The 13,579-nt window shown below is 35.8% G+C and overlaps 1 protein-coding gene across 1 annotated transcript; it reads right to left on the bottom strand.

Moving 5' to 3' along the window:
* Positions 1 to 12,854: 12,854 nt before the first annotated feature.
* LOC108481070 (uncharacterized) lies at positions 12,855 to 13,361 on the bottom strand. Its single transcript, XM_017784245.1, has one exon. The coding sequence runs from the start codon at positions 13,359 to 13,361 to the stop codon at positions 12,855 to 12,857; it is 507 nt and encodes a 168-aa protein (XP_017639734.1).
* Between the last annotated feature and the right edge of the window lie 218 nt (positions 13,362 to 13,579).

Genomic DNA, 13,579 nt, shown 5'->3' with positions numbered 1-13,579 from the left:
GTTAGTATATCAACTTGTCCAAAAAATTATACTTTTTAAAAACTAATTTATAGATTTTAAAAGGTTTTTTTAATTTTTATTTTATTTTATGTCCACCGCGTACCATATATCACTATAGAATTGGTCATTAGTGTCACACCAGCACAAACAACGGTATTAGTGCGGAGGTACCAACTTAGGTAATGTAATATAAGTTCAGGTTCAAACTAAATACTTTTGGACAAAATTAAGAGATAAACTACATATTGACCCATCAAATAATCTTCGAGTATATATTAAAACATATATTTTAAAATGTTTTTCAATTAACTAAATCAATTTAAACGAATAAATATAAACAACTAAACCTACTTAGTGATAAACAAATATAGAAAATGAGTAGTAAAAAATAAGTGTAATAGTATCAATTGAAATAATTGATTTTACATCAAATTGAATGAAGATAAGATTCAATCAATTTCGAATAGAATATTGGACACCAAAGTCAAATAAAAATCAAACTCAAATTACTTTCTTTTACTATTTTAGAATAAAGATTGAATTGTTTTCTCACACATTTTCTTTTTCTCAAATCCTTGCATTATCGTTTCATATGTTGTGTTTATCCGTTATCTTCAAACCGCCCTTTGATTTGCCTTCTTTTCCTTTCATATAGTCGCTTTTTGACTTTCACTAATAATCAGAATAAAACTTTAGATTATAATATCACTATAAAATTTATTATGTATATTATTAATAAATATTGAGTGTATTAGTAAAATAAAGAATGCTAAAACAATAATATACATGTACTTTTTCAGATTTATTAAAAATATAAAAATAACATAAATACCTATGGGTGAAATCAACTTAATCTAATACATTATACTATAAATGGATTGATTGAATCCATGTCTTTCACGACATCAGTTCAAATAACTTATTTGAATACCTTTGTTGTATTTCATAATTTTCTTTTCTTTAAAGTTGTTTTTATCTAATATGATTTATCAATATTTTATTTTATTATTAAATTTTGAAGTGTTTATATTAACAAGTGTTGGTGCAGTGGTAACATACATTATACTTCTAAGGGAAAATATAAGTTCAAACCTTGAATACAACATTGTTAGAAGGGGCAGCTATGAACCTTTAACATAAACAATCATAAACCCCCCAAAAAATTATAAATCTCAAAACGAACATAAAAATTACTTTAATATTTTTTATGGAAGAATGGATAAGTTTTAAAAATGTTTTGTAATTATGTAAAAGACAATGGCACGATTAACACCCTTTATTCAAATAAACTCGAGCAATGAGGTTTACATTTAACATTGAATATTTACTTATGAATTCAAATAGATTTAAATTGGACTTTTACGAATGATTCTAGGTCTTTATTATGCTTTTAAGAACATAATTTGACTAATAATAAAGATTAATTGCATGTAAAATTTGTTTCGGGTCTCATATCACCTAATTAAAAATTTTGCCTTACAAGTTTTTATGTCTTAAGACCATGGCCTTCATGTCTCGAGACATTGCCATGGCAATGTAGAAATTTGACTTTGAAGTTGCCCTATCTTGAGACAATAGGGTGTAGGTCTTGAGACAATAGGGCCTTTGTCTTGAGAAAAAATCTAATATGTATAGAGACATGGCATTGTTACTGTAGATTTTTAGATTTGAAGTTTTGATGTCTCAGGACACATTCGCATGTTTCGGGACCTAAGACAAGAGATCTGAATTTTTGCTTCCAAACACTTCTAAATCATATGAAATTTGCTCATAATCCGTCCAAACATTAACCAAGACCCTTAAACCATATAATACCTTGCATTTACCCATTTCAAATACTATATATAACACAAGTATACATATAATTATAACTAAACATTTCTTCAAAAATTAGAACAAAACATCCCTTTTCTTACAATATTGCTCACCTATGTACATGCTATTAACCTAAACCAAAGTTTTGAAGATCCCATACTTATTTCCAAATCCTTGAGATGTGATAAGATGTGAAGAGTCCAATCCTCAATAAAACTTTACTTCAAGTCTTTATCTACGCGTTGAAAGAAACAAATTAAGCTTGTAAAAGTTTAGTAGGTACAACAAGATTTAATTTTACCTCTTCTCTAAATAAGTATGAATAATGTACATTAATATTATATTACATATATTCAGTGTAACACCCTCAAAACCTCTTCGTCGTTAGATTAGGGTCACAGGATTTACAACCAATCAGAACATTTAATTACATTGCAAGCAGTAGTACAAGCTAACTAATATCGTTATAATATACAGGGGCAGATCGTGCCAAACTAAAACTTGCATAGTAATGCCTTATAATGAGCAATATATGCTAATCTAATATTTCCATAATAATGTCTTATACAATCAAATGACTAATCATGCTATGCAATGCTAAACTTGGTCTTCCCCTGTCTACACTCTTATCACTATTTATACATTCCTAAATATTAGAAATCAGATATGTACAAGATTATTCCAATTATTAGCATCAGAGTATTGGTCTATACTCTGACTATGATTAACTTTTTAATTTATTTTCAATGATGTTAGTAGAATGCACTTAATATAGGTTTGCTAATCCATTCCAATTTAGAGTAAATGTTACTCTTACAGCCCCTATTTCGAGTCTACGGGACCTTAAAAATAGTTTATAAATGGGCAGGGACTAATTCGAAACAATTCTGGAAGTTTAAGGTTATTTTCAAAAAATCCTAAAAGCAAGGGACACACAGTCGTGTGGCCAGGCCGTGTAGAATGCCCCAGGCCAAGTGACTCTAGAAGTTAGGACACACGGCCGTCTCCCAGCCCGTGTCCTTACCTGTGTAACTCACTGACTTGAGACACACGACCGTGTCTTAGCTCATGTAACTCACTCACTTGGGTCACACACCCGCGTGTGTTATTCGTGTGTGACACACGACCGTGTGCATCTAAAAGTGCCTAAAAATTCAAGTTTACCATTTCCTACTTGCTTGGACACTAAGCAACTTATTTACCAATCGTTTAACCTACTCAAAACACGATTAAACATACCCAAAATATACCAAACTCATCACCTAATATGCCTAACCAATGTGCCCTCATTGGTACCACATTTTTTATGTTCAAATATATCAACAACACATCAAACATTGAAGACTTCCATTCATATCACATTTACCATAATTGGACTATCACTTAGCTATTTAAGCTACCAAACTTTAAACTATCACATACCAAAATATAAACTAGGCTAGCATACCAACATAGCCTCAACCACAACCATATACACATTTAAACAACATTTCACTAGCAACTAAGATAACAACACCTTAATAACAACCAACAAAAGACTCCTTAGGTACATGCCATTACAAAATAAAACATCACCACACTTGAGCTCAGGATTTGTTGTTTGAAGCTGAGTCGGCGTTACGTCGAAAAGTACCTAGCCTACACACAGAAAACAAAATCACACGCTGAGTATATCTCAGTGGTATTTCTATAATCCGAATAACATAAACTTGATATAAGTAATTAAAATGCAAAATGCAACAAGTAAACTATGTACATGTGTTTCAAATCAATAATATAATTTTGCTCATTCCTTATTCACATCTACTAAGATTTTAACATGCTCAAATATATAAATATATATATATATATATATATATATCAACTGCATTTCATTTGACATTTGAATACATTAACTATAACACCCCTTACCTGTATTCGACGCTGGAACAAGGTACGAGGCATTATCGGACTTAAACTCAAACAAACATTCAAAATCGAGACATGAATTTCCATTCAAATTTAAAACTTTTCATAAACAATCATTTTGTCCCTAAAACGAGACTACGAGGCCCAAAACATACATTAAAAGTGATTCGTGACTAAAACGAGAACTTTGGAAAATTTTACAACGCTTAGAAAACTTTTCACCAAAACAAGGGTCACACGCTCGTATGGCTTGGGACACGCCAGTGTGGGTAGGCTGTATGATCTCACACGCCTGTGTCCCTAACCCATGTAACTCTCTGTTTATGACGTCATCAACTAATTGATGTCACACGGCCAAGGCACACGCCCGTGTGTTTAGGCCATGTGGTCAAATAATTTTTTTTTTAATTTTTCATAAAATAGGTACAGACTTCACACGACCAGGGCACACACTCGCGTTCGAGGCCGTACCGTCCACACGGCTGAGACATATGCCTGTGTCTCTGCCCGTGTACTCGATAATGAGCATTCTGTTTTGCAATAATCAAGGTGCAAGGGACACACGGCCGGAACACACGCCCAAGGGGCAAGCCTTGTCTCACACACGGCCTAGACACACGCCCGTGTGTCTACCCGTGTGGATAAAAATAAGGCTATTTACCAAGCCTTTTTGCCACCCTTTCATGCACAACCTACACAACAACATGTAATATCATTCCAAGTATAAACATACAACCAATTCAGCCACAACTAAAAGATCCACACATCATTTACATACTTATTAACTCAAACCATGCAATTTCCACTGTAACATCCCAAACCCGGCTTAGAAGTCTAGACCAAATTTGGAATGCTACATTGACCACCGAAGTGACCGTGAGAAAATCTTACAAAACTAGTCATTCTTAATTTGATTTCTGAAATAATTAATATCGTGTATTTTAAAAAAAACTAGAATAATAAAATGATTAAACCTTAAAACAGAATTATACCACAGTGTTAAAACCTTATATTCAAAATTGAATAACCAATAAAAGTTTGAACCCACAAACTAATAACTTATTAGCCTCAAAACTGTCTGAGTCCTCCGCATACTGAGCCCAACATCTAAAATTTCGAGATGTACTTGAAAGGGGAAACAAAAGAGGGGGTAAGCTATACGAGCTTAGTGTGAGATCAAACTAACTAGCTACCAAAGCAGAAATAGATATAGTAAACCTGAAAACAGTTTAGCAGCGGAATATACTTATAGAGCGACTATAACAAAGTAGACCATATGTAACTTTACAGTCATATAACTTTGTTAGACATAATATCAAAAATTCTCAGAAGTCACAAACTGACCTAAGCCTTTTTTCCAGAATCAGAATAAGTTGGGCCTTAGCCCATCACACAAGGTTTCTTTAGACACAGTGCCTTTCAGTCAAATAGTACAATCAGACTTCTCAGTCAATCAGACAGTCAAATAATTCAGTCAGACAATCAAATAGATATTGCAGTCACAAAATCACACAGACACATATGAGTGCAAATGAATTATAAAATAACCCACCCATCCAACCAACACACCATCTCCGTCCAACCCGAAACATCCTATGGGGATTTAATCAACCCATCCATCCTTGCACTCCAAATAGGACCTCGAAAAGCTCATCCAACCTTATACTTAACAGAACGTCATCCCGGGTTGCCCAGCAACGATGATCATCAATATTGTCCTCGACCCTCAGGGAATTGGGACCGCTCACGACCCTCTGGGTATTAGGGCTATCAGTAAGCTATACGGTGCCATGCGGAAGACCGCGATACAAACATGCAGTATAGCTGCCAGATTAGATGTGCTACGCAGCAAGGCTAGCGTATAAGCTGTACCGTGCAATGCAATGAACCGCGGTACAGATGCGTAGTATAATTGCCAGATCAGATAATGGTACGTAGTGTAGCTAACGTACATGCGGTACAGTACAAGGATGTAAACTACTATACCGTTATCAGTAATGTCTACGACCCTTAGGATATTGGGACCGCCCATGACCTTCTGGGTATTATTAAGGGCTTTCAGAATGCAAACAAACTGCCAAATCATAAATCTCCCTTCTCTTCAACATCCCACCCAAAAAGATTTATGCATATGTATGTATTTATGTATGCAGTTAGATGTACACAATTCAGAATATAAATTCAGACAGTCAATCAAATGCAGACACACACATCCGATCAATCAGTTACAGAATCAAACATGTGTACCTTCGTATCTCGAATCCAGTATCAACTTATCTTACAACCAATCATAAATGCACACATATCAAGCCCAAAACAAAGTCATAATTACCCCTAGTAAGGCTTTGTCGGGGGTTGGAACACAGAGTCCCATTTGCACTTGCATTTGACCTAAAACCTAAAGTTTGGTGAGATAAGGCCACACGCTCGTGTGCTCTACCCGTGTGTAGCAGTCAAAGCCGTGTGGGGGTCCAAACGCCCGTGTAAAGGGTAGCACATGGTCGTGTGACAGAGGCACACGCCTGTGTGGTGCAGAGGCACGACCGTGTGATCAGGCCGTGTAAAATACTGTCCTATTTCACTAAGTTCAAGTGTAGAGTAGACATGGTCGTGTGAGGGTCTCACACGCCCGTTTGGCCACCAGACACGGCCGTGTGTTCCAAAACACACGCCTGTGTAGAATCCTTAATTCCCAAGTCAGTCACACGCTCGGGTGGACCAAGGGACACAGCCGTAAAATTTTCGACAAAGATCCTTAAGACAGCTACACGGCCGTGTGGTACCAAAATTGGCTGAAACCCTAATTTCCCAAATCCACACAGTCGTGTGCCACGGTACACGCCCATGTAGCCATCGGGAAAGCCATGAAACCACCTTAGAATAGCCCCGAAAACACCACTTTGGCCACCAAACCGTCCCCAACTTTGGTACTATCGAAACCACATTAGAAAATGGACTATCGCACTTCCTTTCAGCCTTCAAAACTCTGAAACTAGAGAATCAAAGCATTCTCACGAAAATCCGAAATAACACTTGTAAAACAAAATATAAGTAAATTAGTCAGAGTTGAATCCCACACCTGTTTCGATGACGAAAAAAACTACAGAGGAGCAGAAAATCAAGGTCCTTCGACCCCACAACACCATCGATCCCAAAAAGCAAAAAGAAGAACACAAGAACAAAAACCAAGAAGAAACAGAACAGCAAATAACGTGCCAAGTAAAAAAATAAAAATAATTAATAATAACACTAAAGACAAATAAATAAAATAATTATTTTAACTGAAATCAGAAATAACTAAAAATGTTTTCTAAAACGCCCACACAGGGACTTGAACTCAGAACCCTGAGACAAACCAACAAACTCACAACCACTAGACCAGCGGGCCCATTCTGCCACTAAACTGCACAGCTTAATTTATGTGGGCAACCTTTCCACTATCCCGACACTCAAAACCCAGAACTTCTAGGCCCAAAATTCGGGACGTTACATCCACATCCATGAAAGACATCATCATATGCATTTAAACTTAGACTAATGTTAGCCAATTTCAATAGCCATTTAATAAATGTATCATCAACCATATTTGACACTTAAGAATTTGGACATACATTAACATCATACATGCACCACTTAAACATCCGTAGCCATTCCAATGGCTAAGTCACAAAATATTACTTACAAGCCTTCATTTATGCCAAGTAGCTTATACATGCCATTATACCAAAATGAATCATTTAGCTATACCAAAAGGAGATTTGTGGATAGTGTGATCTTGCTCCGACTAAATCCTCTAACCTTCGCAAGCCTTACGAGCACTATAAAACGAGGAAAAGTAAAACAGGGTAAGTATTTTCATGCTTAGTAAGTTCACTTAATGGAAAGAAAACTTACATATCATAATTATTCAAATAAGCATACATACGCATTCATTCCATCAATAATTTTGACAAGTTACCTAAATACATTCACTCATTAAACAAGTTAGTCATATACATCATGAAGTACTAAAACCAACATAGATGAGCACACCATAATATAAACTTTCATACCATTTCACAATTTTTATTTTTTTTTCAAGATTTCCTATCGTTGAACTTTTGTAAATCTCAATGGAGACTCGGGTAGTATACTCGAGGTATACACGCCAATCGTCCGTCAATTTACATCCAGAGTGCTCATTGAGCACATATTCATAGAGCACACTCTCAAGCTACATTTATAAAATAGGATTACTAGTCCAGGCTAAATCCCGTCTTTAGCATTTGCTCATAAGAGCTTATTTAGGATTACTAGTCCACGCTAAATCCCTTCGATAACGTTAGCTCTAATGAGCCTACTATGGATTACCCGTCCGGGCTAAATCCATTTCATGACATTCGCTCAAGCTCAGGATTACCCGTCCGGGCTAAATCTTTTCTATGTTATTTTTGTTCAGTTCAAGGAAATTATTATAATCCATCGAAATACAATGTTCAACCGGGACAATGACATTTTATTCATGTCTTGCATCTTATGATTATTTCATAGTGTATATGATTACATATATATTATCTCAATCACACAATTCAATTAAAACATAATTACATACCAAATTAAATTACACGAAATTACCTTGAGAATGGTTCGTATTCGAACTCAACTATTCTGATACCTTTCGTTTTCCTCGATCTAGTTTTGTAATCGATTGTTTCGGGTCTATATAAGAAAATTCAACTATCAATTCATCATTTTACACATACATTTACATTAATTTGCGTCCTAAACAAAATTATCATTTTGTCCTTAACTTTTTAACATTTTACATTTTAGTCCCTAGGCTCGTAAAATGAAATGTGCTCAATTTCTTGGTAACTCAAGCCTAGCCGAACCATATACATGCTCATATTAGCCTAAATTTTCCATTAAATCAACTTTTACTACCCATTTTACAACTTTGTACAAATAGGTCCTTTTATGCATTTCCATAAAAAATCACCTAGTAAAAGTTGTTTATTATACATCAAACTTTCATTTTCTACCATAAAACATCAAAACACATGAATTTCATGCATTGGTAAAATTTTAAACATGAACCCTACTTCAAAATAGTGGTAGAAATGGAAAGATCGGGTGAATACGACTCCAAAAATGTAAAGAGCATTAAAAACATGGCTAGATACACTTACAATCAAGCTTGAAAGTTGAACAATCCCTAGCTATGGTGAGCTTGAGATTTTCGGGCAAGGGTTGAAGAAGATGGACAAATTTTTGGCTTTATTTTCCCTTTTTATTCTTTTATTAACCAAATGACCAAAATGCCCTTTTTGCCTTTCTTTGAAATTTTATTCTCCATGTCCATTTTTTTCCACTAACTTAACAAATGGAGTAATTACCATCTAAGGGCCTCTAATTTAAAATCTCATAGAAATTGGACACCTTTAACATATAGAACTCAAGTTTTTCACTTTTACGATTTAGTCTTTTTGACTTAATTGAGTGCCCAAACGTCAAAATTTTCGAACGAAATTTTCATGAAATCATTTTGTGAAACTGTATACCATAAAAATTTAATAAAAACAAATTTTAATGCTTTAGATTCATGGCCTCAAAACCACTATTCTGATTAGCCCCAAAATCGGGCTATTACAACTCTCCCCCCTTTAGGGATTTTTGTCCCCAAAAATCTTACCAGAAAAGAGGTTTAGGTACTATTTTCTTATAGCCACCTCAAGTTTCCACGTTGCTTCCCGACTCTATGCCTTTACCACAATATTTTACTAGGGCTGTACTTTTATTTTTCAACTGTTTCACTTCTCGAGCTAAATTTTGATCAGTTCCTCACCATACGTCATATTCGGTCGAATCTCAACCTTTGTCGGAGAAATCACATGTGAAGGGTCAGATCAATACCGCCATAACATAGACACATGAAACACATCATGAATATTTTCCAAATTTGTCTGTAAAGCCAACCGATATGCTACTAGCCCGATTCTTTCAATCACCTCATACGACCCAATAAAGCGTGGATTCAACTTGCCTTTCCAGCCAAATCTGAGATCTTTCTTCCATGGAGATACTTTCAAGAACACTTTATCTCCAATTTGAACTCAATTTCTTTTCTTTTCAAATCGCGTATGACTTTTGTCTATCCGAAGCTGCTTTCAAACAATCACGAATTACTTTCACCTTTTCTTCGATTTCTTTAACTAAGTCAACCCCCATGAATTTGTTTCTCGCTAAACTCTGTCCAATATAGAGGAGTTCGATACTTACAGCCATATAATGCTTCATACAGTGCCATCTTTATGCTTGATGGAAAACTATTATTGTAGGCAAATTCAACCAACGATAGATATTTCTCCCAACTACCTTGAAACTCTAGAACATAACATCGTAGCATGTCCTCAAGAATCTGAATTACTCTTTCGAATTAACTGTCGGTTTGTGGATAGAAAATAGTACTAAAATTTAACTTCTACCTAAGGCTTCTTGCAACTTCTTCCAAAATCGCAAAGTGAATCTTGGATCTCTATCTGAAATAATCGATATAGGCACCCCGTGCAATCTCATAATCTCAGCAATGTACAATTTAGCTAACTTATCAAGTGAGTAGTCAGTACGTACCGGTATAAAATGAGTCGACTTCGTCATTCTATCAATAACGACCCATACGGTATCTTTCTTTTTCGGGGTCAAAGGCAAACCCGTTACCAAGTCCATTGTAATTCTATCTCATTTCCACTCAGAAACCATCACTGGCTGAAGCAGACCTAAAGGTACTTGGTGTTCAACTTTCACTTGTTGGCAAACCAAACATTTCAAAACAAACTCGGAGATATCTCCTTTCATACCCGACCACTAATACATTTTCTTCAAGTCATTATACATTTTTGTACTACTAGGATGAACGGATAAACAACCACTTTGTGCCTCTTGAAGAATTTTCTGAATGAGTTCCTCACCTTTCAGCACACAAATCCTATCTCGGAACATCAAACAGCCATCGAAATCGATACAAAAATCTGAGTCATTGCCCAATTCACATAGAGCTATCTTAGCTTGTAATTCACTATCGCACTTCTAAGCTTCGTAAATCTGTTGAAGAAATGTTATTCTAGCTCTCAACTTGGCTAGAATTAAACCATCATCTGATAAGGTAATCCTCGCGTTCATGGCTCTCAAGGTACACAAAGATTTCCTACTCAGGGCATCTGCGACTACATTCGCCTTACCCGAGTGATAATCAATCACCAAATCATAGTCCTTCAGTAACTCAAGCCATCATCATTGCTACAAATTTAAGTCTTTCTAAGTCATCAAATATTTCAAACTCTTGTGATCAGTGAAAACATGACATTTCTCATCGTACAAATGATGTATCCAAATTTTCAAGGCAAAAACTATGGCAGCCAGTTCCAAATCATATGTTGGGTAATTCTTCTCATGTGGCTTCAATTGTCGCGAAGTATAAGCTATCACTTTGCCCTCTTGCATTAGCACACATCCAAGACCAATCAATGACGCATCATTATAAATCACAAATTTCTTTCCCGGCTCGGGTTGCACTAAAATCGGTGCCTCAGTTAATAAGGCTTTCAATTTCTCAAAAGTTTGCTGACATTTTTCGGACCATTGAAACTTGACATCTTTTTGCAACAATCTCGTCATAGGAGTAGCAATCATCGAAAAACCTTTGATAAACTGGCAGTAGTAACCGGCTAAGCCCAAAAAGCTTTTAACCTCGGATACATTCTTTGGTGGTTTCCACTAAACTATTACCAAAATCTTACTAGGATCAACCTAAATACCATCGCCTGAAATGATATGTCCCAAAAATCCAACTTCTCTGAGCCAAAACTTACTTTTACTGAACTTAGCATATAACTATTTTTCTCTCAAATTCTGTAAAACAGTTCTCAAATGCTTAGCATGCTTGGATTCATCTCTAGAATAAATCAGGATATCATTAATGAACACGACCACAAAACTGTCTAGGTATGGTCTAAAAATTTGGTTCATAAAGTTTATAAAAACTGCAGGAGCATTCGTCAGTCCAAAAGGCATAACAAGAAATTCATAATGCCCGTATCTTGTTCTGAAAGTGATTTTTGGTACATTCGACTCCTTATCTCTCAACTGATAATAGCCCGATCTAAAATCTATCTTTGAAAACACTGTTGCCCCTTTCAACTGATCAAACAAGTCATCAATTCTTAGTAATGGATACTTGTTCTTTATGGTCACTTTGTTGAGATGTCGGTAATCGATGCATAGTCTTATAGAGCCATCTTTCTTCTTTACAAAAAATACTGGTGCACCCTATGGAGAATAACTTGGTTTAGCAAAACCTTTATCTGTCAATTCTTGCAACTGAACTTTCAATTCTTTCAATTCAGTCGAGGCCATCCTATACGGAGCAATTGATATCGGCTAGGCACCAAAGACTAATGCAATACCAAACTCAATTTCTCTAGTCGGAGGTAACCCTAGAAATTCCTCTGGAAATACATCTGAATATTCACAAACTATCGACACTGATTCAATTTTTAGTTCAGACTTTTTTGTATTCAGCACATAAGTTAGATAAGCTTCACAGCCTTTTCTCATATATTTTTGAGCCAACATAGAAGAAATCACAACAGGTAGTGTATCTGACTCATTTGATTCAACCCGAAGAATTTCACCATTTTCACATTTTAATTAAATAATTTTCCGTCTACAATTTACTATAGCATCATGTAGTGTCAACCAATCCATACCCAATATAACATTAAACTCATCAAATGGCAACAACATTAAGTTAGCCAAAAAATAGTGACCTCGAATTATCAAAGGACAATTCTTGCAAACCCTATCAACCAGAACATATTTGCCTAAAGGGTTCGACACTTTAATCACATATTCAGTAGACTCAACAGATAAATCCTTACTAGATACTAACTTCATGCAAATATAAGAATGGGTTGATATAGGATCAATCAACACAACTACATTAGTATCATAGAGAGAAAAAGTATCAGTGACAACATCAGGTTCCGAGACCTCTTCCCTTGCACGTATGACATATGTCCTTACTGGACTCTTACCTCAGATCTGGCTGCTGAATCCTTTGCAGTACCACGACTACTACTAACATTCCCCGGGTGTCATGGAGGTCTACCCCTCAAGGTGAGGTTACTCAATATAGAAGTCTGTTCAGTCTCCTTCTCAGCTCTTTCCGGACATTCTTTAAGAAAGTGATGAAGTGAACCACACCTGAAACATGCCCCACTTTTCATCCGGCATTCACCATAATGTAATTTATTACATACATTACACCGTGGCTTTGGGTTCCCACCACTCTCTACACTAGCTGCTGAGGGAGACGAAGTCCTCGATTTAGAGTGTTTGGAACTTCTTTCCTTTCCTATATGTCCCACTGATGAGGTAAAACGCTCATGATAACTTCTTGATTTCTTTGAAGTAGAGGGTTGTGACTTACTCATGAATCTTTTACTTGGAATCTGGGTTTCCCTTTCGGCTTGCTTCTTTTCTATACTTAAATCGTCAGCCTTCTTGGCCTGACCAGCTAGCATGGCAAACTCTCTTATTTCGAGAATCCTAATCAGTAGTTTAATGTCTTCGTTCAGTCTTTCTTCAAAGTGTTTGCACATCTCAACTTCGGTTTAAACCCATTCCCTGCATATTGGCTCAACCGAACAAAGTCTTAATCATATTATGACACGGTCAAATCTCCCTGTTTCAGCTCTAAAAATTCTTTTCTTTTCTGATCTAAGAACCTTTGGCTGATATACTTCTTTCGAAACTCCTTTTGAAAGAATTCCTACGTGACATTTTCCCTCGGTACAACTGAAGATATAGTTTTCCATCA

Source organism: Gossypium arboreum, chromosome 1 (assembly GCF_025698485.1).
Source record: "Gossypium arboreum isolate Shixiya-1 chromosome 1, ASM2569848v2, whole genome shotgun sequence".
Taxonomy (NCBI): domain Eukaryota; kingdom Viridiplantae; phylum Streptophyta; class Magnoliopsida; order Malvales; family Malvaceae; genus Gossypium; species Gossypium arboreum.
This window is presented reverse-complemented; position numbering and strand designations above follow the sequence as displayed.

What these genes read in the sequence shown, in the direction of transcription:
- LOC108481070 (XM_017784245.1), bottom strand. Translation starts at nt 13,361, where the DNA reads ATGTGCAAACACTTTGAAGAAAGACTGAACGAAGACATTAAACTACTG.